The 27,989-nt window shown below is 40.3% G+C and overlaps 2 protein-coding genes across 4 annotated transcripts; both read right to left on the bottom strand.

The window, feature by feature from the left end:
* Window positions 1-350: 350 nt before the first annotated feature.
* Window positions 351-23,683, bottom strand: LOC140754471 (rho GTPase-activating protein 26). Of its 3 annotated transcripts, none has more exons than XM_073089489.1 (16): window positions 23,240-23,683; window positions 18,328-18,485; window positions 14,725-14,796; window positions 14,225-14,326; window positions 13,112-13,327; window positions 11,891-11,965; window positions 11,711-11,807; window positions 11,458-11,555; window positions 10,390-10,709; window positions 9,798-10,000; window positions 9,021-9,126; window positions 8,167-8,493; window positions 1,434-1,476; window positions 1,184-1,259; window positions 1,009-1,078; window positions 351-762 (listed from the first exon to the last, which is right to left on the bottom strand). In XM_073089489.1, exons 1-16 carry the CDS (start codon window positions 23,439-23,441, stop codon window positions 591-593), a joined length of 2,337 nt encoding a protein of 778 aa, XP_072945590.1. In that variant the 5' UTR covers window positions 23,442-23,683; the 3' UTR covers window positions 351-590. The 3 variants fall into 3 exon arrangements, with proteins under 3 accessions (XP_072945590.1, XP_072945589.1, XP_072945591.1); XM_073089488.1 differs by having other exon boundaries at window positions 1,009-1,090; XM_073089490.1 differs by lacking the exons at window positions 18,328-18,485; window positions 23,240-23,683 and adding an exon at window positions 15,017-15,462 and having other exon boundaries at window positions 1,009-1,090.
* A 472-nt stretch (window positions 23,684-24,155) lies between these two features.
* Noa36 (zinc finger protein 330 homolog Noa36) lies at window positions 24,156-27,737 on the bottom strand. Its single transcript, XM_073089286.1, has 7 exons — window positions 27,469-27,737; window positions 27,218-27,368; window positions 26,380-26,491; window positions 26,076-26,195; window positions 25,624-25,782; window positions 24,845-24,937; window positions 24,156-24,390 (listed from the first exon to the last, which is right to left on the bottom strand). Exons 1-7 carry the CDS (start codon window positions 27,606-27,608, stop codon window positions 24,233-24,235), a joined length of 933 nt encoding a protein of 310 aa, XP_072945387.1. The 5' UTR covers window positions 27,609-27,737; the 3' UTR covers window positions 24,156-24,232.
* Window positions 27,738-27,989: the final 252 nt, after the last annotated feature.

A 27,989-nucleotide genomic window follows, 5' to 3' on the forward strand; every position in this document is an offset into this window, starting at 1 on the left:
ATACAGGCAGAAGTGGCGGCGCTGAGCGTCAGAGACTCTCGTGAAGGCCTTGCGAAATAATTGTTGAAATTAAAACTTTATTTGTGTTCGTTCTAGTAATTTTGTCACTCATATTGCTTACTTTGTTAAACGCTAATCTTCACAACTCAAATTACCTTGTAATATTCATTAATATGAATTTTGTTTCAAATTGAGAAACTGGACTTGTTAAGGTATAGGAGTTCTTTGTTTTTCCAAACGATTGTTGCTTTTCTAAATCTGATTTAACCATATTATGATAAATTAGTTTAATACAAACTGAAGTATTCACGATCAGTCGATTCAATGAGCTTCAAAATAAAAGGCGGAAGTCATTCATAATATTTATAGTATATTTTTTTATAATACAAATCCACAAGAGGGACATTGCATAATACATTACAGTATATTTGGTACAAAATTCACAACAAAATATAATAATTAATATAAATAGTTAAAATAGCAACAACTCTTATTTACAATATACAAAATATACAGATAGGTACAAAATAATCAACAACGTAAGACTACAACGACGATATGGTATTTGGTGTGGTCAGCGGGCGGCGGCGCTAGGGCAGCGGCTCCACGTAGTTCTCGGGCACGAGGCCGCTCTTGCCGTTGAGCGTGCCGCGCAGCCAGCCGGGCTCGCCCGACGGCGCCACGTGCGTGATGATCTGGTTCGGCTCGAACGACAGCTCGCCCTCGCTCTCGCCCAGACACGCGTACAGCGTGCGCACCCGCCTGCCGGGAACACGTTAGGGCTGGGTTACTTGTATGATGACTGTATATGGAACCCACGTATTCATTGGAACTTTTTCATAAGAAAAATAACTACATTAATTTTAAATCAAACGTGTCTGTGAGACCCTCTCGACCCCAATTATGTGGAAATTGTCAATTTTAACTTGTAAATTTTTCCAATGTATAACATTCCATTTAGGAACACTGAACATAAAAACTAACGTAAAGAGTGTGGGATGTACTTACGTGGGTCGCAGCGGCGGTGACGCGCTGTGGCTCGACACGGACTCCGAGCTGCTGCTGCAGCGTCCGGCTCCTACCAAAAGACCTTTATTAGAAAAGAAAAAAACAACATGAGAAAAAATAATGAAATGGCGACGGTCAAACATAAGAGTAACTCATCAGGACGCTCGAGCCTTACCTCTGTGTGCGGGTGGCCCGAAGTGCTGCAGCAGCTGGTGGTGGTGCGGCGAGTAGGCAGGCTTGCACGAAGCGCTCTGCACGTACAGAAATTATACAGTTAAATACACGCGCGATACATTTTGTTTGCATTTTCTAACTAACAAAGTAATGCAGTCATCGAGAATCTCATTTTTGAAATTATCTATTATACTTCAGTCGTTTTTTTCAATAAGAGTGGATGATAACCAAAGTAATTATGTTACACTTACTATATCATTCCGCGAAATGACCGGCAATGATGTGGGAGAAGTCCTGTAAGATAAAAAACAATCATGTAGTAAGGATCCTTATCACTTAGGGTATCACGTCGTGTAGTAAGGTGAACAACCGTTATCACTTAGGGGTATGAAAAATAGATAGTAGCTGATTCTCAGACCTACTGAATATGCATATCAAATTTGTTGCAAATCGGTAAAGCCGTTTCGGAGGAGTTCGGTAACTAAAATTGTGAGACGAGAATTTTATATATAAGATAAATATGTGACAAATAATTTTGAACGCCTCGAGTAACTACCACAGTCTTCAAACTACGAAAGTGAATGACAGAACTATTTTACAAATAATATAATTCTTTACAAATAAATACACGAACATGAAACAATTTAATCAAGATTTCACGAAAACTAAAAAAAATATACATATAACAGTAAACACCGCACAGATATATTTCAATTAAATAAATAGACCACCTATTTATAATTTAAACTGAGTGATAATAAATACATGTTACCTACCCTGCAATCACAAATCCCGACAAACAGATGATCATTTTAAAAAAAATATTGTATTCGCAACTCGTAAGCACGCACTAGTACAACACAAATAAGACACCTACAGAGTCACATCCGACGCGAGCGAGGCGCAGCGCGCGACTGCCGGCGGACCGCGCGCGCGCGCTATATATGCGGCCGCGGCCTGCGCCCGCGCTGCACGGCTTCCCATTTTGCACATTTCGTTCACTATCATGCAAAAACAAATCTTACACTGCAACATTTGGATCGCAATAACTTGCAAGTCCGAAGCCTATCAATGCGTCAGAAGAATAAATGGTTAATTTATAGTGTCCTAGGAAACTGAGCAAGAACTGGAGTTACGTGCTCCGAGAAGAGCTCAAGAAACCACCAAATCAAATTCTAACTAATTACAATAATTTATTAGATTCTAGTGGTGCGTTATCCAAGTAGGTAAACAAATTAACTTTAAAGAAGACTTCAAACGTTCAACTTGCTTCAAGGTGTCTAATTTTAATAAAGATCCCAGCTATAAAAAAATCTGTATTAGTTACGAGATAATTAAATAGGTCATACGAATAAGCTGTGGACATTCTGGACGAGCTAAATAATTCAAGCGAAGGATTCAACCCAAAGGTTTTCGAAGCTACTCCATAGAATATTATAGGAAACATTCAATACGTTTACTAATAGAAAAATACAATCTTCAATAATAAAAAAAAATCAGCGTATATAAAGGGATGCATAAAACGTGAATAAGGTCGTGTGGAATGGCCGGCGCACATCTGCCGCGCGGAGATGCCGCGCAGGTGCGCATTCCGCCGCGCAGCTGCCGCTACCTGCCGCCCCGCCAGCCCCACACCCAGGAGACGAATTAACTAACTAGTAGATAATGGACATACTCCATCTCTGCTGCAAAGGCCCCTTAATCGTCCCCAGAATTACAGTCCTACCTGAGGACTAGGTGCCACAACAATCACCAGCGACATCTACACACATTGGATCCTTAAATTTCAGTCCTACCACTATTGAAAATTATCTAAAACACCTAGATGTAAAGAAAGCCTCTGGACCTGATGGTCTGCCTCCGGTGTCCCTTAATAAATGTTGTAGCAAAATTCTAGCTCTCTATTCTATTCTAGCACTATTTATTATTTTTGAACTCTCATTAAGGACAGGCCATATGTCCTTGATATGGAAATAATCCTATGTCACTCCTATATTTAAGTGTGGAGATAAACATAACATCATCAACTACAGACCTATATCTAAACTCAATGTTATAGCTAAACTTTTTGAAAAAATAATTTACGACTGCATTTATAGAATTTTGAGACCTGCGATTATAGAACAACAACATGGATCTCCTTCGCTGGCTAACATCATACCTTAGAGAGCGTAGCCAAGCTGTCGTTATAAAGGGCTTCTGTTCCACATTCCTTCCAGTTACATCAGGTTTGCTACAGGACTCACACCTTGCTCCTCTCTTGTTTAATATATTTATAAACGACATCATACACATATTTGATCATTCCAACATTCTGCTTCAGGCAGATGATATGATTTTTTTTAAATCAAAAAATCTAACTCTGATTGTTTAGATCTGCAGAATGACCTTAACAAATTTATTATTTATTGTAAAATCAATTATCTAGAGCTTTATACTGAGAGTAAGTAAGGACTTTAAACACAGCTCAATACTCGCTCTTCTATTAAATTCATATGTAAGGTCCTTACATATGTATGGCTCGGTTATATTAAACCCGCAATATAACGTCCAAATTTCAAAATTCGATAGAGTCCATAAATTATTTATAAAACACCTGAAATATAGATTCCAAGTTACCAAAGAAGAACCACAACCTTAACAGAAAGACGATCTGAGAGAGATCAGATGTTTTTATATAAGATACTAAATAATTATATACACTCTCCTTTCCTAAAATTCTACTTAGTTTTAATATCATTACTTAATTTTTTCTAACATAACTTTATTACTAAATATGTTTTGCTCCAATAGAGTCATCTCTTACCAGTAATTTTAATGAATAAGATATTAGTGGCAACTTTACTGATATGTGAACTAGTTTTATAACCTATTTTAAGCGTCATGTTGTATTGTATGTTTCCTAAATAAAAATGTATGTGCAATAAAATCTTTATGTTCGGAAACCATAGTTATTTCAACAAAATGAATAAAGAGTCAATTGAATGAGGCGGTGCGATGTCCGCGGCAGGTGCGCGCGCCAGCTGTCGCCGGAGGTCGCCCAGATTATCTTCCACACTTTTTTGCATAACTTTTCTAAAGCGGTTACGATAACTTGCATCTTGACGCAAGAGATTGAAAGTTCGCAAACAAAACGCTACATAGTTCACACATTCTTGTAATCAAAGAACAATAAATTTTACCATTGTTAATTAAAATATAGTTGGTACACCAAAAAATATAAAAAATAATGTTTCGTTACGTTTCAAAACATTCGGAGGGCGATGTAGTACAGCGGGTTATCAATATTCATTTAATGTAAATAAACCTGATGAAAGCTGGTGCCTTGCCGCTGCACTAGCTGCATAATTGTAAGCTTGATTGATACATTTCGACTCACTCAGTATACAGTGACCACTCATATTAGCAAAGCGATATCTTTACCTGATACCTATATATGAATGATACCTATATATGATACATGAATGAAAATCAGGTTCCGAAACATCGATGCAATTAATCGGGGTCCGTGGAAACGGGGCCTTGTGACACAAAATTGTATGAACAATAGAGAACCAAAATCTCGATTTTCAATGTACTCATTTTTCAAGCTACGAAAGCATGGGCCATATTGTTATAGAACTCATAATGGATCTACTAATAAAGCTTTCACACCATTTTAAAATATGCTAAAATTAAATCAATCAATTATGATCAAATTCCTGAAGTAATAAATGCGCTAATCTAGCTATAAGTAGGAAACTATAAATTGTACTTTTTTATTAATGTTATCGAATATTTACTTAATAACTATACAATAAATAATTTTATACTTGGTTACTGGATATCCAAACGAAACGGTAATTTCGTATTGCTTTCACAAAATGTTTCCCGCAAAAAGTGTTTTAAATACAATGTATTACCATAACACGTCTTGTTAGACAACACTTAGTATTATGGTAATACGGCTCTGATTTAACCCAGAAAAAAACAATTGAAAAGTGTTTAGGTATAAAACTAGTTTTCGATCAAGTGCCATAATGATAGATTTTTGTAAACACCACCGATATATGCAGGTGAAATAATATAGTAGTGTTGGTCTACAAATGTCATTTTTTAGGCTTATTTCATAAATCTTGTAAAATTTACCTGTCGTTCCTCTTGAACTTTAAAGTTTCTTAATCTAGAAGCCCACTAATGTCAGAAACATCGTACATCAAATCGGTCGGCGGATTAAGAATCTTCATTAATATTCTTTAATCGAAATAGCTACAAGTCGTAAACGCTACTCGATATTCCATAAAACCATCTTCGGAGCCATCTCGGAGGGCGCTCATCGAATGTAACGGAAAATGCACAAAAAATAAGACACCGCGTGCGCGCGCACCTGCGCCGCGCCGCAGCTGCTCCGCGCTCTCGACCATTATACTCAAGATCCCTCATCTAAGGTGAACCTTTCCAAATTACGTGTATTCAACGTGCACCATTTCGTGAGATCACGGTCGACATCATTACCAAATCAGACTGGTTGTAGTTGCGATACGATTGATTTTATTAAGTGACATTTTTATAGCGTCAGTTTTCATCTAATTTATTTAATTTATAGCATTTTCTTTCGGCATGGTCGTAGTTGTGTAGTAAAACTCTGGAGTAGCTGAGTAAAATTTAGACTCTACACAAGATATAATAATAAAAAATACAAAACGAAGCTTATAGTCGCCAACATACGCGCATAGTCGGCCAGTAAAAAACAAATATATTTTTTACACGTTCATATGATGGTTTTTAACACATACATTAAGCCCTATCGTGAAATAAAATGATCTTTGGAGTTAATAATGATCTTGAAATTACGGCACACGTCAAGGGAGAAAGGGGGGTTGTCGAAGTGTAACATTGTGGGACAAGGGGTGGAGACGACTCCTAAATTTCGTGACGGCACATTTCAAATGTAATATAGCTACAATTTATAGATAAATGGAAATGAAATAATAGTAATTTAGAAACTGCTAATTTAATTGAATAATTTCTAGATGTAAAATTTAATAATGTGTAACGTCACACTAGGGGGTTTCACAAAATGTGACCAACTGTGACAAGGACGGGGAGGGGTAAAAAAAAACAAAAAAATCGTGTGACGTAATTTATGATTGGCTCGTCTCCACTACGATCGGTCATTTTATATCTATTATTGTGTACTCGTACATTCGGTCGTCGTCAATCCATTTCTGGGCCACAGCTGAGCGCAAGGCTCCTTTCAGAGGAAGATATGTTTAGGTCAAACGTTTAGGTTCTCTCGATATTTTTCGATATTGTTGAAAAATCAGAGGTAAGTATGCATTGAGCGAGATTCCAACTTGTAAATATTGCAAGTATTGCAGAAAAATATATTTATGATATACGATGCGACATCATACTTTACGTTGTGATACGTTACGTGTCGTGTCGTATGATTTTGTATTTGTTTTTATTTTAGAATAGTTATACCTCTTGCGCCTGTACAATGTACATATTGTCCATGCACTCTTTTTTATTGCTATTAAATACGCTAAAGGAGTAATAACTTCTTACGTGCGTACATGAGTACACAAACGTTTTTTGTAGTTAAAATATTATTCTTCATAAGATTGTTCCTTCTTGGAGAAGTAGCGACATATTGATGAGATGAACAAACCATAATTAAAACATAACATTGTTTTAATTAGTATCAAAATGATGTTAACGTTCATTTCACAAAAATATATAACGTTATATTCTAAACTCGACTAATAGTAACTTATGCACCTTCTGGCTCCTCCTTGATCCATTATCAAAAGGGGAAAAAGAGCGCTCCTATATATAGATGACAGGCTTCAGCGCTCAACATTGCGCTGTGAGATCCACAGGCGTTGATAAAAACTATTATGAATAGATGGTTCTATTATTGTTGGTTGAAATTCAGAATAAATTATTTTATGCTGAATGCGTGTGTCCATGTCTACCTACTACGATGACACTGACATTTGAAAAATCTACCGATTGATGATCAAAAATTGGGTCATACATACAGGACAGGTGAAATCTATACAAAGCGTGTAAAAGGTATTCAATTAAACTGTATACAGTTCTAGAGGGCGGTATCGAAGACTGGAAAACTTTTTTCCGTAGACTTATTTCCAGGAAGGCTAAAATATTACACACGCCAGGGCTGCTCATATTAGAAGCAAGCATAGGTCTTTATTTCGTTTACCTATTTCAAAATTATAGCATAACCCTACGTTAAACCCTTTGACACCTATTATTATCGAAGGTACCTAAACAAAATAAATGGTAAAATTTAAAATTACTAAAATTCTGCTTATGTAATACTTTAATGAGTCCATACGTACGGTCCGCGACTTCGTTAATATTCCTAAAATAGGTCGGCAACTTTGAAAAGTTTACCCATACCTGAATTTAACAGTTTAATAAGTTACAATATGAATGTAAGGTATTATAGTCGGGCCATAAGTGAGTCATAAATCATTTTTATCAGATCTCTCGTTCACACTTATGGGCATATCGGAACTCTCGCTCGCACTTCTAGTATTGTGAGTAACAACAAACGAATTTGTCGATAGTCAATAGCAGGTGATCAAGGAAAGATTAAGGAAATAATGCAAAATATTTTTCGTAGTAGTGTAGGTAACGTGTGTTGTCAGTGTGTGTATGCGTAACATTTAGGCTAAGTTAAGGTAATAGATTTAAGACAGTAATAAACTCTCAATCATTCGGAACGCTCGTCTTTCAATCGTAACCCCTACACTTCATTTTAGGATGTCTTTTAAAAGGTCCTTTAATAAAATCCATATTTATATTTTGCATTATTACATTAGTCATCATATACCGCGTCCGCGCGTAGCTACCTGTGTCCGAGCGGCATCCCTTTATCGATATAGAGTTGTGCGGCATTTTCACATTTCATTGACGTCATCTTTTATGACTCGGGCCGCACTTTCGTAATGACCGTACTATAGTGTAACTCACCCGAGCAAGCCGTTGTGCTGTGCGTGCGGCGGCGGGTAAGGCTGGGCGGGCGGCGGCGGCGGCTGGGCGGGCGGCGGTAGCTGGGCGGGCGGCGGCGGCTGGGTGGGCGGTGCTAGGGCGGAGGGCGGCAGGCCGGGCGGCGCGTCGGGCGGCGCGTCCGCGAACACGGCGGGGAAGTGCTCGAGCAGCGCCTCCACCACCACGTTGTAGAACTTGAGCTCGAGGATGGAGGCGACGGTCTCGCGCTCGGCGCGCAGCAGCGTGGGCCCGAAGCACACCGCCAGGTTCGACACCGACATCAGGTTCTTGTCGCTCTTGGCCGCCACGCTGCAACAAACAACGCTCGGTGCACTCGGATGCTCGATATCTTTCGATTTTAATTCATCATTTAAAGGAGCACATTATGTTCGCAGAATAATCATGATACGGTTTTTTGAAAAGGGTGGTGATTAACGATCCCATATTTTTTTTAAAATGTCTCTTTTTTTACTAAGACTGTAAAAGTTAATAATCAAATAACATATTCTCTCATACATTTTACAATTTATTTCTTATGTTTGGCCTTTGGGTTGCGTTCAAGTAAATCGTATTGAATAATTCTTTTCTAGGTCTATCAATCATACATACAATATTTTATGGCGTAAGAAGCAAAATTTAGGACACGTCGAAAATGCTGAACTGTTAAAGCGGCCACAGCATTATACATTCTGTGAAAATTTTAAGAAATTACACTTCTAGGGAGGAAGCTCGGCGACAGACGGCGGCGGCTCGGCGACAAGGTTCCACTTTTACTCCTTGGATCCAGAAGCCTAGAGCTAGCTTAACGTACAATGTACGGCGCAGCGTGCACTCACTTGCGCAGGTGGTGCAGCACGAGGCGCAGCATGCGGCGGTTGTCGGGCGGCAGCGCGCGCAGCAGCGCGTGCAGCGCCGCCGCGCGCTCCGAGCGCCGCTCGCACTCTGCGCACACACACACACACATTTATAATCATTCATTATATTATACGGTTGCTGAAAGTGCATTTTAATTAATCGATGTGAAATCGCAACAATCGACAAGCGTATTCGTTGTCGAACTCTTCATGATTCAACTCTGACACCGGCGACAGATTTACGCCGAGAACCCCCGAGAGGCGTGAATGTGACCACTTTCTTGCCTTCTCGCTAGAGAAAGAACGCTATGGTATAGGTAAAGAGTGTAGATGCATTCTCGGTTCTCGCGCAATTTTTTGGCGAGACTTCTCGCGTGAGTCTGTAGCCGGTTAAGTCCCATCATCATACCTTTTTTATCTGGTAACAAATGCGTAATGCAGTATTACACTGTAATAAATGAGAAATACTGAGGTGTTCCAATTTAGTTTTCAAAGATAGAAATGCGTCTGTGGCTGGCCTTAAAACTAATTTCAAGTCGATTACAGATATGTATGAGCAGCAGGTGCCACTTATCAACACGTTGACTGGTTATTTATTATTTCTATGTTACATAAAAACTTTTGATCAATTCCTAGTAGACTCGTCTAAAAAAAATCGTGTGACAAGGACGGTATGCTGCATCCAGTTCATAATATTCAATGAAAATGCGCTCCGAAAACGGAACTCGTTGGTACGGTATCGCAGGGGAGCGGACATACTGGCGGCGGCGAGGAAGGCGCGGTGCAGGCGGCGCGTGAGCAGCGGCTCGGGCAGCTGGCGCAGGTAGGCCTTCAGCGCGGACGTGAGCGTCTTGCTCTCCCACTCCAGCGCGTCGGCCAGCGCCGCCAGCAGCGCCGCGCCGCCCGCGCCGCGCCGCGCGCCCGCCACCAGCCGCGACACCTTCGACGACACGCCCGCCACCCTGCCGCACGACACGACACAAAACTATCATACAGCATGGATTCTTTCGTACGACAATAAATGAAAACACAAGTTCTACTTCTTCCTCGAAACATGTTACAATAATTAAAAAACACTTTGCATCGAATTTCAACTCTGTATAAGCTCGTAATGATTGGATCGGAATTGTGTTTTTTATTGAAAAAAAATGTTCGTATCATAAACGCCAATGAAATAAAAATATAAAAATTGTTGATTAAATAATAAATTTAGAAATTTAGGTACACTTAATATACTTTACTACATGATTAAATAAAAAAATATATACATAAAGACTATAGATAATATGAATACCTATGGTACCTCACAAATCACGATTTTTATTTTCAAAATACGTACAGAATGCCATACCTGTATAAGCCCTGCTCCTCGAGACCTCGCGCCTCTAGCACGGCTATAATGCGCTTTACGAACGCGAAGCCCGCCTCGTCGAGCGGCCAGGCGTCGCCGTCGGTCGCGGCGGCGGGGTGCGGGGCGGGCGCGGCGTGCGGGGCGGGCGCGGCGTCGAGCGCGCGCAGCCAGGCGGCGCGGTCGCGCTCGTGCAGCGCCTGCAGCGGCAGCGGCGCGCGCTCGCGCTCGGCGGGCACGGCCTCCCAGCAGAAGCGGCGCTCGGCCGCCTCGCCCAGCGCGCGCGCGCCCGCCACCGCCACGCTCTCCGCCGCGCCGGGAGCCTGCGACACCACACCCCTATCACGACACGAACGCCGATTGCACGATGTCCGCTGGCGCGATTGCTTTTCATTTGAGGCCCGACCAAACAGAACGCGTATTTTAAGGCCGCGCTAGGCGTTAGCGCCACAAGAAAATCCTGAAACCGCTCTCTAACGCCGAGTTGTGGTTTCCTAGGTTCCTACTCATTTCCTAGGCGGTCACGCGGAGCGCGTATGCGTACACTTGTCGCGGCGCTCGGTATTTTTTTACAGATTTGCGTACAAGCGTCATTGTATGGGAAAAAATACGTGCGGGCGTACGAGTACGCGCATACACGTACGTGCTCTGTGTGACCGCTTACGAGTAACTCAGTACAATACAACTCAACGGCGTCAGAATTTATTACTAGCGCTGACGCCCTAGTGCGGCGCTAGAATACGCGCTCTGTGTGGCCAGGCCTTTAAACAAATTGTATTTAAAAAAAACTTTAAATATTAAGTATTTTTAATACTGATAAGTAACAATCGTTGTCACAAGATACAAAGTTGAAACAAGAAGTTGAAAGAAATAACGACTACACCCTAATTGTATTGACTTTTTTATACTATCGACGTACATTTGAGCGCAGAGATGACAACAATTTAAATTTTACATTTTTATTTTATCATACAGATCAACATATACACACCATTGAAGTGATTTTCATATACTTTTTTATTGTATTTTTTTATAATATTACAAAATAAAATGAACATACATATACATTACCGTTTTAACATTAATTTGATTGTATGGCATCAAAGACAATATCCGCGAACTCTTCTCATAGGTACAATACTGTTTGCTCCACGTCGTGCCGAACGCTTCTGTAATAACAACATCGACACTTTACACAGTACTCCAAATGAATGTAGACATCTCTACGTGAGCTGATGAGTAGATTTATGCTCCAAATGTTAAAGTACAAAATCTATTTCGTATTTTTAGGCATGGAATTTAAATTAGTACGCAGGGAGCTTACTCTTCTCCATAAGGAACAGGTAACCGGCGCGCGAGACACCGCCCTCGTCGCCGGGCCCCGCCCCCGCGCCCGGCCCCGCCCCCTGCTCCTCCTTGCTCTACACGCGCAACAGACACCCGACAGCGTTAGTAACACGTTAAGCGAACACTTCAAATGTTACGCATCTCGGTATCTACTGACCATCTGGCGCACCTCCATCATCTTCTTCATGAGCGTCTCGGTCTGCTTGCTGGTCTCCTCGAAGTTGCTTCTCGTCTGCAAACCACATGCGATTAGTTCCCGCGCACACGCACACACGCACACCCGCATGCATCACTCGCTCTATGCAGTCGAGTCACTCGGCCTCTAACAAAGCTACTGGGCGAAAAACAAATGTATGGCTTCTCGGTGAAGTGTACGAGTCTTCGGGGGACGATACGGGGATGAACCTACAGACGCAAGCGAGCGCGCAGGCTCGCGGGAGAGATGACACGGGAGGTCTCGTTAAGCTACGGGGAAGCGAACGACGTTAGTGATGAGTAATGGCAAAACTGGAATAAACACGGGTGCAAGAGCAGAGACCTACTTCCCGTAGCGCGCTGGCGTTCTTACGGCCGTCGCGCTACCGCACAACCTGCCGAAGTACAATGCACACGTCAATTTGTCACATTCAGTTCATCACCATGGCAGGACCTATGAAATTATGTTAATAAATATATATATCTGGAAGTAGTAATCGCCCTGTAACAGATTTTAATTTGGTTTTTCAATTAAGAAAAACTGTTGCAAAACAGTGACCCTGAAGGCCTAGGCGTCTAAAGGCCTAAAAGTCTATAAGATGCTAAAGTCAAGTTGTTACTGTAAGTTGTCGAATGTTTTATAGAACCAATTGTAAATGGAATAAATTTGACAATCTGACATTAGGTGAAGATATGGCAAGTCATCTGTCTGTAATGTGCAATATCCCTAATTTTTATTAATTTTAATATTTCCACAATGAGTAAGAATTGATGTGCTATTTCCTATTGGTATATATTCCTATTGGTTTTTTGTACCTAAATATGTGAAGAAGTATTAATTGTGTGTATGTGCATCTGTGTGTGTGTGTGTGTGTGTGTGTGTGTGTGTGTGTGTGTGTGTGTGTGTGTGTGTGTGTGTCTATGCGTGTCCTCGTGCAGGGTGTATATGTGTCTGTGTATGTATCCATGCACGTGTGTTTTTGCATATCCCCGTGCGGCGTATCTGTATCTGTGCATGTATCTGTGTACGTGTGTATGTGTCTGCACGTGTCCCCGTGCGGCGTATATGTGTGTCTGTGCATGTATCCGTGTACGCGTGTCTGTGCGTGTCCCCGTGCGGCGTGTCCGTGCATGTATCCGTATACGTGTGTCTGTGCGTGTGGTGTGTCTGTGTGTCGCGTACCCGCTGTATGCGCAGCTGCAGGTCTCTGGCGAGCGGCTCGGCGTCGGCGTGCACGTCGTGCGCGGTGTGGTGGAAGGTCCACCAGCCGAACACGAAGCCCAGCAGCGTCTCCACCAGCTCGAACTTCTTGCGCTCCTGCACCGCCTGCAGCTGGAACACGTACTCCAGCGACGCCTGGCAGAAGTCGCGCTCGGCCATGTCCATCGCCGCGTCCGCCTGCCGCACAGACCTTCCACGTTATACGGGCGTTTGTTCCCCGCCGCCGCCACCGGAGCACATCGGTCCGTCAAAATCTCTGATGCCGGCCTAGCGGTCACGCCGATCTACTCGAAATCTCGGCAGCCGGGATGACGGTGCTCGGGTAATGGACGTGCGGTGGACAGGCGGCTATAGTAAATGTATGTACCGCTACTTCAGCGCAGTCATCTCGCTCACGGTCGGTGACGACGACGGTGGACAAACGCTCTAACGAACCTTTTTATGTCGACAATATTTCTTGTTGCGTTCGCTTTCGGAGCGCAATATAATCGAGAGTGAAGAAAGCCGCGAGTAACTACTTGACACATGTTGGCGAGCACATAAATTACGTGGACGTTTAAACGATACTTTCCTTAAAGAAAATGTAATATGATTTTTCTCCGCTTCCCAGTTGGTTACAGATTTCTCTTGCAGGCATGTTGTGGCGGCTCGTTATGACACACGATCAGCGAGCACGTGTGGAAAAGTGGAAGTAGTCGAGCGCGCGACACTTCGCCATGGTACTTTCTATCCACGCAATTCCATAACTACATGAAACTCGCTAATTCATTCAAACATAATAATAAATGTATGTTTATGTGGCGACAGTGACGACCCGCATGACGCGGCAATAGCCACCGGTTTAACGCGCCGAGAATTTTCAAATCCCTAGCATATCAAACTCATGAGATAGGCAATCCTTGTGCTTTAAATATAAAAATCGGGCAATATAAATTAAAAATAATCATTTTTTTCTAAGCTTATAACAATAAAACAAAAGCTTTGTTCCTCAATCTATTCAGTCAACCATCTCGGCGCCTTTGTGTGTAGGAAATACAAACTAAGGGCGGCGGTCCTTGCCCTATATGTACCGACCTCTTGGAATACACTCTCCGGCTTCTTGGTGGACAGCGACAGCGTGCGCTCCTGGCTCTGGCAAAACTTGGCAGTCTTCTTGTCGAACTTCTTCTTACCCTCCTGAAACACAATGTTAGCGATGATTAAAGACCGTCTAAACCACATTTTAATATATAAAGTAGCGCTATCAGCTCATGGTTGGTAAATGCCAACTGAGAGCCATGGACATTAGACAATTTTAATCCACCCCAAATAGAAATACTTGCTTCCCCTGGAGACTAGTTGAAATGTCTCGTAAAAATATGTCACCCTTACTACGTCCTCCAATCCTACTACTAATACAGCAGCGCATAACACTGTCATGTTGGCATTAAAACTATCTCAACAAATCACATAGAAAAGTGAAACTGTCGCAAAGGCATTATGGAGAGTTCTACCGCACCTACCGCAACCAGTATGATAATTACACTCGTACGGGGAATGATTGACTTTGCTTTAATTAAAGTATGATGACGTACCTTGACGGCGCCGATGTGTTCCTTGCGAAAGCGTTCCAGAGGCTGAATGATCTGTTCGTGCGCTCGCCCCAACTGAAACGATAAATTAACTGATATAGACCCATAAACATTTATTATACATCTCATAATGAAAAAAATTAGAAACATGTTCCCGAATCTTGAGACGTCTTAAATTAAATTATTAAACATCTCCTATGAAATACAACGGAAATATAATGGATGTAAAAAATCTTGTTCTAGTAGTAAATAATGCAGGTAGCCATAATAATGAAGTCCGACAATATATATCGACCATTGTAATGTTTGCATAGTATTCTTATCGGCGCGCTTGTCATACAACGCGATACGTTCACGTCGGCATGTCGTGTGTCGCGTGTCCCCATCACTACTATTTAGGCGTGCGAGTCGCCGGCGGCGCGGCCACCGAATACTAATCGAGGCATTGCGTACGACCACGTGCTCATATGGACATGTTGATGACCGCTTTGGTGTTTGTTATTGACCCTCCGTCTTGCCCAATCGCCTTCCGCTTTCGCTTTCAACTGGTTGTCCTTTAATTATTGAGGCTAGGCGACACATTACTATTCGTTTCCGTTGTTAAGCCATTACGTACCGACCACGCCCCCTCCATGACCGTACCCGTACATCAACCTTTCAAATGCTCGTTCGCAGTTTTACATATTTGCCATGTGGGTACTGTATTTATAAAAATGATGCTGTCAGTATGGATATGCAAATAGTGTGTAGTTCCTATTGCAGCGGTGCAGCGGGGCGGTGTCGCGTGCCGCTCGGCCGCCGATATCGGCGCGATGTGAAACAGTACACGCGAGGTCCGCGCCGCTCAAGGCTGCCCACTTTACATACAATAACAAATTCCAATGGAATGTAATCCTACTGGAACAACTCAAATAAACAACACATCCACACGATCCCATAAACCAATAAAGTTCACAAAATATTTCAAGTTTTATGAAAAATCCATAGATTACTAATCTATGGAACAGTCGATATACTTATTGAAACTAAATAAAGATAATATGTTTCTATCCATTTTAATCAATTTTTATCACGTTTAAGGTACACTTAAGAACTTATCTGCCAAAGATTAAGCTACTCTGAGGCAATCACTTGACAAAGGTTGTCACATTTTGCATACTGAACTTCTCAGTGTCTGCACTATTAAGGGTTGTCACCAGAATTAACCATATAATTTAAAAAGAATCTCTATACAATAAAAGTGAATGTGTGTAGTGTGGATTAGTTTAGGGACCGTTCAAGTATTACGTAACGCAATTTGGGGGGGAGGGGGGGTCTTGTGAAACGTTACGATGCGTTACAGGGGCGGGAGGGGGTCTTCCGTAATACACGTTACGTAACATTTTTTAATAAAAAAAATAGGGAATTAAACCTCCTAAATTGGCAACCCTTTTCATTTACGTTTTACGGGAAATCCCTTGAATGAGCTGGTTCAGCCGAAATAAGTCCTGAGTATTCTGAGTTAGACTAAGTATAGTACTTCATTTTTAATTTGTTCTCGCAAGTTGGCAAATCTTTTCGTTCATATTTCACGGGGAATCCCTAGATTTTTCATTGATGTTATTTCTTAGTATTATAAAGTAAATATGTAAGTAAAAGTATCCCAAGGATAAAAACTATAACATAACTTTTTAGCGAGTTTAGGGTAAAAATTGACACTCGAGTGTTACGTAACGTTAGGGGGGGGGGGGGTATAGAAAAACGTTACGGTGCGTTACAAGGGGGGGAGGGGGGGTCAAAAATCTTCAAAAATTGCGTTACGAAATACTTGAACGGCCCCTTAGGATGGGTTTGCGAACGTCTCATGTAATCTTAAATATTTATCTTCGTTGTGATTTACAAGCTCCTCGACGGCTGTAGGCGGTTTGCGTAAACATACCTGCCCGGAACTAACCATTAAAATAAATTGCAGGTACATCACTTCTATTTTTAACACAAGAAGCTAAATATGTATTTGGAATTTATAAACAGTTTAAGTTTTATCTATCCTTGTCTCTTTGAATTTATTTAATCTCTGACAAAGGCCACTAAAAAGTGAAGTAATATTGTAGGTTGCAAGGTGTTGGTGGCAGTGGTTAGTATGCAGGCGCACGGCGCAAGTAAAAGTGGTTGTGCCGAATGCGTCGCGCGGTGCGTGTGCGAAGGTCGCGCTCGGCAGGGCTCTCCGGCCGCCAGATAAAATATGTATTGTAAATGTGAACTTTACACATTTAACTGTGTCGAAATGTTCACGTCTAGCGACATCGTAAAAGTAACTGTGTCGCTAAACCGGAGGTCCAGTTACTTATGCGTGTGCTGGCTAATTCCGCTCAGTCTATGAATATTATAAAAGACTCACAACAAAATTTTATGATTACCAAAAATTAGTATAGTGGCAAAGGCAATCGATTTATAGTTAAATACCGTCGTAGAGGAATGCTTATAGTGAGGTCGACTTGAGAAGATCCTTCATCTGTCCGAAGACCTTAAGAGACTAACATGATAAAATGAAAGTTATATTTTTATTAACACATAAATACCAAGAACCATATTCATTATGACTAACATAGTAAACGATGGTGACGTACGCCTTGAGCATTGTCTAGTGACACGGAGGCCGCGCGCGCTCGCCTACTAATTAAATAGGTGCACAATCGTGTCGCACAACTGCATAAAGCTCCGGCAACATGTTACAATGAATTTCTAAAGAATATTACAAAAATCAGTAGAAGATTAATTATGAATGTGATATTAAGTCAGTCCCGGCTCAGATATCGGAGGCTGGTCGCGAGTGTCGCGGCGGCCGGTAGGAAGTGAAAGCGAAGGCGATAAGGCGGCAAGTGCAACGTGCAGTTGGGTACATTCAATTAGGTTTATTTATGGCTACTCGACAACCACTTGCGCAATGAATGCAATGATCAGTGTGTTACGTCATGGTAACGGTCACAGCCAACGTGACTCCGCTTACCGTGATATCGGTAACGAGTTTAAGTACAATTCAAGTATTTATTCATTTTAATTAATGATAAAATGAACATACCTGTATGCAGAGCTATCATAATTGTGCTACTTTGGTCCATTCGAACTGATTAATATTTACTTGTACTATACACGTACGGCACATTTATGAGTGAATAAATACTACAAGTAAAATATATAGATCGCTTTAAACTTAGCAGCGAAACACAATTACATACTTATGGCACTTTATTACTCTGTCTGTAGATTTTCGCACGTGAAAGGTTCTACCGTGAAACGACATCGTAGCTTGAATGATAGATACATACTTAGATGTTTTGGTCACTTGATGGAAATAGCAGCTGCAACCCAACATCTATAATCAACCCCAAACACGCTTATTACCACCACGCTTAGCACCACCTGTGACCGGAGCGTGCTTAGGCTTAGGCTAACTACTACTATGATTTAAGTTGAAATGTCTAGTATAAGAGAGTCCGTCTTACGATCCCCTTCAAACCAAAACCCAACAGCGCTTAATACCGATGTTATTAGAAGAAAGGAGTAAAAGTGTGGTCTTCGGAAGAGTTCTACGATTTTTACGTATATGAATCAACAAGGGTGACTGACCATGCGGTCGCGCTCGTCCTCGATGGTGCGGATGAGGTGCGCGAAGTGGTGCAGCGAGTGTCCGATGACGCGCTCGTCCTCCGTCATGGAGGCGCCGATGCACGCGAACTCGAACTGCTCCATGCTGGCCGCCAGCGCCAGCTGCGCCGCGCCCAGCCCTGGCATAAACACATAACGAATATCAACTAGGCGTTCATCGTATCTCCTTCGTCGCGAAGCGGTCACCATAACCACAGTACAAATATGCAGTATATACAGTATATTTAACTGTGCCATAACAAACTGACGCGCAAAAAGATCTATGTTTGATCCCCAGACAGATTACTTAATGATGATTTTGAATATTTGTTCTGAGTCTGGATTAGTATGGCACCCAGGACATAGAGAATCCTAGTGTGGATCTGTGAGTGTAGCGACTTTCTAAAAAATACAGGTTTCAATAAAAATAATCTTAAGGACAACGAAGCGAACAGCCGACGATCATTTCAAGGAAATCCCTTATTCAAGAGTTGTTAAGAATAATTGTCAGGTCATTTATTATACATAATAATATTATGAATGGGTTTTGTGGAAACTAGATTTCAATGACACTTATTAGTAAAGTACAGGTTTCAAGGAACTCTCACGAACAACTGTACGTCGTTTGCAACCATTAGAACAAACTATAGGATTATTATTCAGCCCTTGACCTTTATTTAAGCAACACAGGGGAAGATGATGATAATATTTAGGTACAAAATCCCGGCAACGCGCAGATGATACTCTTCATCATAACGCATGCTTTAAACTGACGTAATAATCCTCGTAAAACGTTGACAAATCAAAGGCTTCATAATCTATTTCTAGGAATGGCCACAGCCTGGTGTAACTACACTATATCCCTCAGTACGGGAAACAAGTTTTTAAAACCTATTTTGATGCACGTCTGTAGTGTCAAAGCATCCAGATTAGTCTTTTGGCCCGGCAAAGTCCTGTCCAGGATCCAATTCCACCAAATTCAAGCCGATACATGTATCTAGTACAAAAAATACAGCCAAATACAGAACCTCCTTCTTTTCATAGTACATTATAACATTGGTTGAATTTCTAAGATCTAATCTTGACATTATTACTAACTTTATTGAAATAATTATAACTACTTGTAATTCTTAAACTACTGGTTCAAATTGAATGAAAATTCAAAATATACCGTGTCTATAGAATGCTTGCTTGGCTCCTGAAAATTCAGGCTTCTAGCTTCATATGCAACGAAGTTACAGGGGGTCAAAAATGGGCCGAATTGCTTCGAGAAAATAATGATACGGCCGTGCCGCAAGGCTCGACTTGGCAGAGGCACTGCCGTGCCTCCAGATAAATACGTGAGCGTACCAGATTCTCTATTTCTAGGTAACTAATGCAATAGTCCCTAAGAACTCATGTAATAATTTTTAGCTTCAGCTCTGCATAATTTTGGTCACCTTGTAACGGAGACTGTCCAATAAAAGTCAAACACTTGCCTCTAAACATAATAAAGAACACGATAAATGCAAAATTACCGTAGATCAATGGAAATACACAAAGAATAAATCTGTGTGTACCTATCAATATATTGTGTATAGGTACCACAAGAAATGTACATGTTTGTCAAGTTCTAGGATTGATCTTATTCATTTGTAGAATATGTTGTTTGCAGATATATTTAGTACTGAAGACAGAATTACAAATACGAGTAAATCATGTGGCCGCGGCCTTCGTATTACAATGCTATTGGTGTATTACATTGAACAAACAGCACACAGCAACTCCATCGTCGGAATGTTTCTGTGATCGTGACATGACATTAGGATTTTTACACAATCCGTTCACCTGCGTCACGTCGCCGTGCGCGCCGAACACACTTTAGTCAGCTCGTCCTGTGCTGTCCTATCAGTTATCAGTGGTGGTTATCAGCGGCGCATTCCGATACGCGATGTGGGCGCACTGTCACCAATTATGTTGTTCAAATTAATATTTTCAATTGAGATATAAAGCTGAAGATCCATGAAAATTATGTAGTAAAATTTTACCTTCAAATATTGATCACCTGTTACTAGATGACATCATGTACTATTAAAATATATGTAACAATCGTTCTCAAAATATATTACTAAATTTATACTTATATATTTCTATTTTCTCACATATTTATCCCTTTCTAACAACTTCTGTAAGACCATAACCAATTTAATATAACTTTAATTATATTATGGAATGCGGCTTATGCATTTTTTTAATGTAACATAAGAGTAGCAGACGAGCATGCTGTCCACCCGATGGTAAGTAGCTACTGCCGCCCATGAACATCTGTAATCAACCTCAGAGAGGATTAGATGTTCCTACCTGAAATTGGCCACAGATGCACCACTACCTCTGAGGATTAAACTGGAACGCCTCGGAAAAGTATGTCTCCCTTACCTGACCTTTCAAACCAGACCACAGCAGTGCTTAGCATTGCTGTTATGAGGCAGAAATAGGTGTGGCAGTGATGCCGCCAGAGTCGAACCACAAAGGGTTCTACCACCTTCAAATTCTTACTATAGTAATCAATTACTGACATAAAACATCAGAAGACATTAAACAATCTTATTAAAGGTTAGAAACCTATATGATTTGACTACTTCTGCTTATTTCCTATTTCTGACTAATAAGAGCAATGTCAAAGAATACATACTTATCATATATCTTAGGCCGACCTCAGCTAGGAATCTAATCTTATCTGTTACAGATATGGGCAATAGAAGCCACTTACTGTCAGGTGGACTGCATGCTTGTTTACAAGTTTTATATAATAAAAGCACTGAATTTAAAAAATATATCTGTAGCCGATATAAATAAAAGTATCTGATATGAAATTATACAATAATTAATCTCAAAAAGTTATTAAACAATATAAGCAATATAAGTTATTAAACAGATAATTTCTAACTAGAAAAAATACAATATTTCAAAATTCCATTAAATATTGTGGTTGATGGACCTAACTGCATACAATACTAATTAAACAACTTTAAATGGTTAAGCATATTCAGGAGATCACCAAACACATAAAATGTGCACTATACATAATAATTATCTGTATATGACCCATTCCGTATATATATCTCTCCTTTGTGAAGTTAGCTTAAATATATAAGATGGCGAATGAACAATAAATAGTAGAGATGCACTGAATAGTAGTTTCACCGAATAACCGAATACCAAATAATGTTCGGTTTAACCTATACCGAACCGAATATTCGGCCGAATTATTTGGTTCCCATTTCTTTATTGTCAATTTGCCAGTGGGTGTGTTCATTCACACTTTAAAATGTTGATTTGAATTTTAAAATTTATTACTGATTTTAGGTTTAAAATAAATGTTGACTATACTAGCTATAGATTAAGTAATAATTAAATTAGTTGATTAATGTGTTGACTTGAGGCTTCAAAATAAATGTGGATTTGAAATTTAATTGCTTTATTTTTTAGCTTCATTCAACATATTCTTCATAGGATTTGAGTTTGACTTATAATATAACGTAAATCTTATATAAGAAGTTTTGTGTTTTAGTCCTGTACCATGTTGTGTATACGAGAAAATAGAAATACTCGAACCGAATATATTTGGTACTAAAACCGAATATGAATAGTAAAAAAGATGCCGAATATGCCGAATACCGAATATTCGGCGCATCCCTAATAAATAGCATAGATAAAATAAGATCATTTCCAGGTTTTTCTGCTCAATGTCTTTGGATTATCATAACACATAACAAACATTTAACATTATTTGTTAAAAATTAATAGCTGAAAAATAATTGTGGTTCATGTATGAAACAATATGTGCATAATGTAAACATACTTCACACAATATGACTAATACTTGCATAGGTTAAATATAGAAAATAGTTAACATGTATTGAATAAACGGCAGACAGATATCAGCCAAGTTTCCAATCCATTGTGACATGGACACACTGATAAGGCACAACTAGTGAGCCAGTTTCATTTATTACACATTTGTATTTTTGCGTTGGTGTCATTTATGGTCTGGAGAACAACACTAGTGACTCAGCCTTGTGTGCTCAATGAGCCCGTTTCAAATCTAACTCAGCGCAGTGTCCACACACACACACACACACATAAGACAAATTATTCAATAAGGTAAAGTAATATGACAAGTTCATTGTTGCAACAGTGTACATTTTAATAAAAAAAGACCTACTTTAGAAGTATTTCATAATTAGTTTCATTGCTTTAACATTATAATTAAGAAAGTCATTGACACAAAGTCGCACATATCCTAATCAACAAATATGAGAGTGAAAATGACTGAGACAGTAAATATGAGTCACATCTAGTTATGCACGAAAAGTAAAGCCTAAGCTGGGGCAAAGGAGCTTTGCTGGTGGCCCCTATAGACAATAAGTTTAAGTTAATTTTTAAGTTAAACTTCTTATGAATGATTCAAGATCCTAGATGTATCATACAATCAATGCAATAAATGGAAGGTGCAATAAAGCACAAGGTCACACAGTGTCAAACTCATTGTGTGCATGTAATTGAACATGAGTGGCAGTGCAACAACTTGTGTGAAACATATCAACAATGGTCCAATTGAATGGGATTCTTATCAGAAGTGGGCGAGCTGAGTAAACAATAGACACCAAGCTCCTCAATGTCAAGTACACATCAGTGTGGTACAGATCTTACAACACATCAATACTGGATGGTTGCAATATCTTATCTATTTAAAGTAAATATTTGTCACCCACTGTCAGAAACTAATGACAATGATTATGTGAACATTATATCAGTGGTTCCATGTTATAAATACGAAAGGAACAATACGAGTGTTTTTTACATTAGGTAAACACAAAACACTGTCCGTGTTCAATGAGAAAGTATCGCTTACGTTTGGCGGCATGCACGACGTCCTTGACCTCCTTGATGAGGCGCTTGATCTGCTGGCTGGTGCGCTCCAGCTCCTTCTCGTGGCGCTGCAGGTTGTCGCGGAACTGCGGGCTGTCCGCCAAGCACTCCGTGAACTCGAGCGGCTGCAGGCCCTCGCCCATCCTGCCGCCGCGCTGCTCGCTCGCCCACTCGCTACCGATCATGGTCGCACTTTCACCGACCGCCCTGCGACACCATCGTCCGTACCGCGCACTCCGAAGGGACGGAATTCACTTATCTCTAAGGCTAATACCCTACTTATCATTAAGATTTATGCTACTAGTAAAAAGTATATAAAAGTGAACACCAATATTTTCGTTTTAGATTAACATCACTGGTTGTAAGTAATTGACTAATTATTGTAATTACTGCGTAGCGTAGCTGTCGCTGTCACTCACTTCTTGAGGTTTGAGTGGTTTGGTTTGACTTGAAGTTTCCAATATCATTTTTCTCTTTGGTTGAAAATTAGTACTCTGTGCTACAGACTATATAGATGTTACTCTATGAGATCTACTTTTATTATTCTCTATGGTATGGGGTAGTATTGCCATTGACTTGATTTTATGTAAACTACATTAAAACGATATTATAATTTTATTACTTTATTGTTTAGTGCCAACTTATGTTAAAATTAATGAATTTGGTCATGCTGCCACAACACTATAATTATAAGCGCCCTAATAGTCACCATAATATCTAGCCATAGGATGCGTAGCAGAAATCAACTTTTCGATTTGAGGTAGACTATTTTTATAGTTATAGGGCAAACCCAACAAATTGGGTAATTTTAATAGAAGTGGGTATTCCATAGAATTATTTTTTGTTGGAAAAATAGTAAATGGAATATTTAGGACAGGATAAAAAATATATACGTCAGCTTTAAAGAACGACATACTTTTATTTAAAAAGAAAATGCTCTTTTATAATGTTGCGCAGAAGCAGCAGTATCAGCCATTCAGGGCGCGGGCGCAGCGGGCGCGGCGGGCGCGACGGGCGTGGCGGGCTCCTCAGTCGACTCTTCGTCGGATTCTTCGTCATCATCGTCTTCTTCGTCGTCGTCGTCATCCGACTCAGAGTACGAGTAGTCGCCTCCTTCTGCGCCGCCGTCATCCCCTATACAAAAAATTAGATTTCACTCGTAGTAGAAAATATTGAATCCTAGATTCAATGAATGTTACATTAAGTGACGTAATTAACCAAAAATCTTCACCACATATTCTACAGCATTAATTATGGATGTGGCAAGAGGGACTACTGCCCCAGGGCTTCCACAAGTTAGGAACCTCATAGAGATAAAAAAATGAATAGTTCGATGGGACACTTTTTTCTATACAGTCTGTTTCGTAATTTTACTGACAATACTGGCGCTTTAATATTTATTGCATTCTTTGATTAAATAATGTTATTAGATGGTCATAATTTTTTCAAACAATTAACGAAAAAGAAATATTTCTTTCATTTGGAATACAACTAGGGGCTTCTGCTTACTCGTTACCCTAGTTTCTCCAGATTTCCAAATAATGTAAAAATAAGGTGTATGAAAGAGATATTGAGAAAAATATTTTACCTCCTTGACTGTAACCACCATATCCACCGCCGTAGCCGCCCTCGTCGTCGTCGGCGGGCGCCGCGCCCTGCCGCCCGTAGCGGTGCGAGCGAGCTGCCGGGAAATTTATATTTTAATACATACTCTCTAATCAATAAAAAATATTATGTCCATTTTTACTAATGTACACATGCCCTACAACGTCATTCCAGCAGTCTGAGAAAAATGGAGGGTTAATATATCATCCTTTTATTTAATTTATTAATCATACGCTTTGGGCGTCTATGGCCGCCGTCACTGGACCGTCACCGAGAACGAAATTATTTAGGGTCGAATTTAAAATGACATGACGAACGTGCGTTGAACACGCGACTATAGTAAATGTATGTACCGCTACTTCGGCGCCGTAATCCCGTTCTCGGCATCATCTAAGTTTTTTTTATAATACAGGAGTAACAGACGAGCATTCCACCTGACAAGCAATGTAGAAGTTATGTAAGTGGCTACTGCCCATGGATATCTGTAATGAACCCCAGATAGGATTAGATATACCTACCTGAGGTCGGCCACAGATGCCCAGCTACCCCTGAGGACTAAGCTGGAACACCTCGGAAAAGTATGTCTCCCTTACCACACCCTTGAAAACGGAATACAGCAGTGCTCAACACTAGGAACAAATAGGTGTGGCGGTGGTGCCGCCGGAGTCGAGCCACAAAGGGTTCTACCACCTTCTACCAAGTAATATTATCTGGTAAGAAATAAATGAATGTGTTAGTTAGCATCACAATGGTAATACGCACTGGACATGCTGAGGTCCGCGGTGGCGTGCACGGGGTAGCCGCAGCGCGGGCAGGGCGGCGCCGCGCGCGCCCGGCAGCCGCGCCGCCGCACGTGCTCCTCGCAGAAACACGTCTTGCAGCGCAGGCACGAGTACTGCCCCAGGCGGTTGCACGACTGACCTGCAACAGTACACGGCATCTGCTAGTTACACACTATTGTATTGCTTCACTTACAATCTGCAGAATGACAAAGGCAGTCACTGCCCTCCATGTAAATCTATAACTTACAAAAAGGATTGAAATTGAAATGCGGCACTAAAAAACCTGCTATTATAACCAGAAATAGATGCGACGGCGATACTACCAACAATTGAACTTTAATTTATTATTTGACATACACCAATTATTGATAGAATACAATTATAGCAGCATTATAATAATCAACATGTAAGTTACATTGGTCAATTACTTACACTTGTAGGTTTCTGATTCTAGTACTTGACATGAAGCTTGGTGTTCAAACTGATCATCTTCACACAGGAAACCCTGGCAGAAACTGCATCGGAATACACGGCCACCATGTTCCCAAACACCTGCACAACATTTGAACTCCAATTAGATATTTTCAAAAATGAAATCATGCTCATTTTATTGACACCACTTTTATGAATAAATAATTTTCCTTTTCATAATTGATTACCTATGTAAATTAAACTAGCTTCATCTTCTAGTGGGGCATATTTGTTAGTAAATATAAACACAGCTGCAATTTATCACCTCTTTCACACTCAAGACAAACAGCATCAGCCAATGGGCAGGTGCAGGCATGTGAGGTGAGGCACTTGCGGCCGTGGCACACCCACGCCTCGCAGAAGTCACAGATTGCACCCTGCAATGTAGAAGATATATGTACTTAATTCACTACTTTATATGTGCAACAAATAAGCTAAAAGTAAATTATAATAGACAATAACATTTTACCAGGATTTCTAAAGGAGAAAAGGAGTGATTAAGTTACAACAACAACTCTGCTTACATTCAGTCACTTGCTGTTTGCCAACATGACAATATTACCTATCAGTCATTATGTTTGAAGATTGTAAAGAATGAAAGAAAGAAGCATTTATTCTGATAACACAAATGAAATAACAGAAAAAGACAAAATATATATATATATAAAACAAAAGAAAAAAACAACAACAATAGGACAATAAAAATGTACATTCAATTATTACTATAATATGTGTTGCAACAACTGTGAAAAGGGACAAACCCAGCTTGTGCGATGTGCAGGTAAACTGAGACATGGCACTGATTTTATTGGTCAATACATCACTTTACTAAGATTTTTTTTAAGTTTTCCAGCAATAACAAATTGATTATCATTTTTATTCCAATATTTTCATCTCATTGTAAGAAATAAGAGACTTAAGATAATCAAGAAGTTCATAAGTTGTTCCTGTATATCTATCTACTCATGATTCAATTACAAATTAAACCTAAGAGCTACATTACACACCACACCAGGAATCGTACATCATCAAAACTGATATTCCATTTTTTTAATGCTAATAATTTGTACATAGAACACAATGCTAAAGGTTACAAAACATACCACCATTCCCATGCCAGTGGTGAAGACGCCAGGGTGGCGCACCACGCAGTCGCCCGCCTTCAGCATGCACTTCACCTTGCCGCAGTGCGCGCACGCGGGCAGCCGCTGCAGCGCCGAGCAGAAGTAGCAAAATGCGCGGCTCTTCTGCTTCCTGCGTTGCAGTGATTAATTGTTACTCTTACCCGAATACTAAAACACCGTTAAAAATCATTAATTACTCATATAAACATTGTAAAATCAAATTCTCTTACTTCTGACACTTGTCACATTCCATCGGAAGATTGCACGGGTGCTGCGCTAGGTCAACATTTTCCCTGGCGTTTCGTATCTCTTTTTGTCGCTGTTTTTGCTTCTCTGCTTTTTTACGCTGTCCAGTTTTCTTCTTCGGCATATTTAATTTGCTTCAAGCAGAAAATCTTATTAATTCATTCCTATCTGATCATCAGCAGCAATCAGCAAATGAAGCCATTGAATTGACGTTGACTGAGTTGACAATTTGACGTCGTAGATGACATGACATGCGTCAGACGTGTCAAGTATGCCACAGAATGCTAACATAGTCGGTAATACATATTCTGACAAACTTTTCTGTGCGTGTAACAGGGGCGCTAATGGCAATCATAATGTTGCTAGATAATCAAAACCTCCTAGTAAATGGGAAAATGTAAAGATTATATTTTTCAATGTTTAACATATTACGGGGAATCTATTACGGTAATTTGAAAAATTATTAATTTAATTGAAAAATACCATAATGTCTACATTTTAAAGT

Source organism: Epargyreus clarus, unplaced genomic scaffold (assembly GCF_041222505.1).
Source record: "Epargyreus clarus isolate Ecla_fem2 unplaced genomic scaffold, WU_Ecla_fem_2.2 ptg000029l, whole genome shotgun sequence".
NCBI lineage: Eukaryota > Metazoa > Arthropoda > Insecta > Lepidoptera > Hesperiidae > Epargyreus > Epargyreus clarus.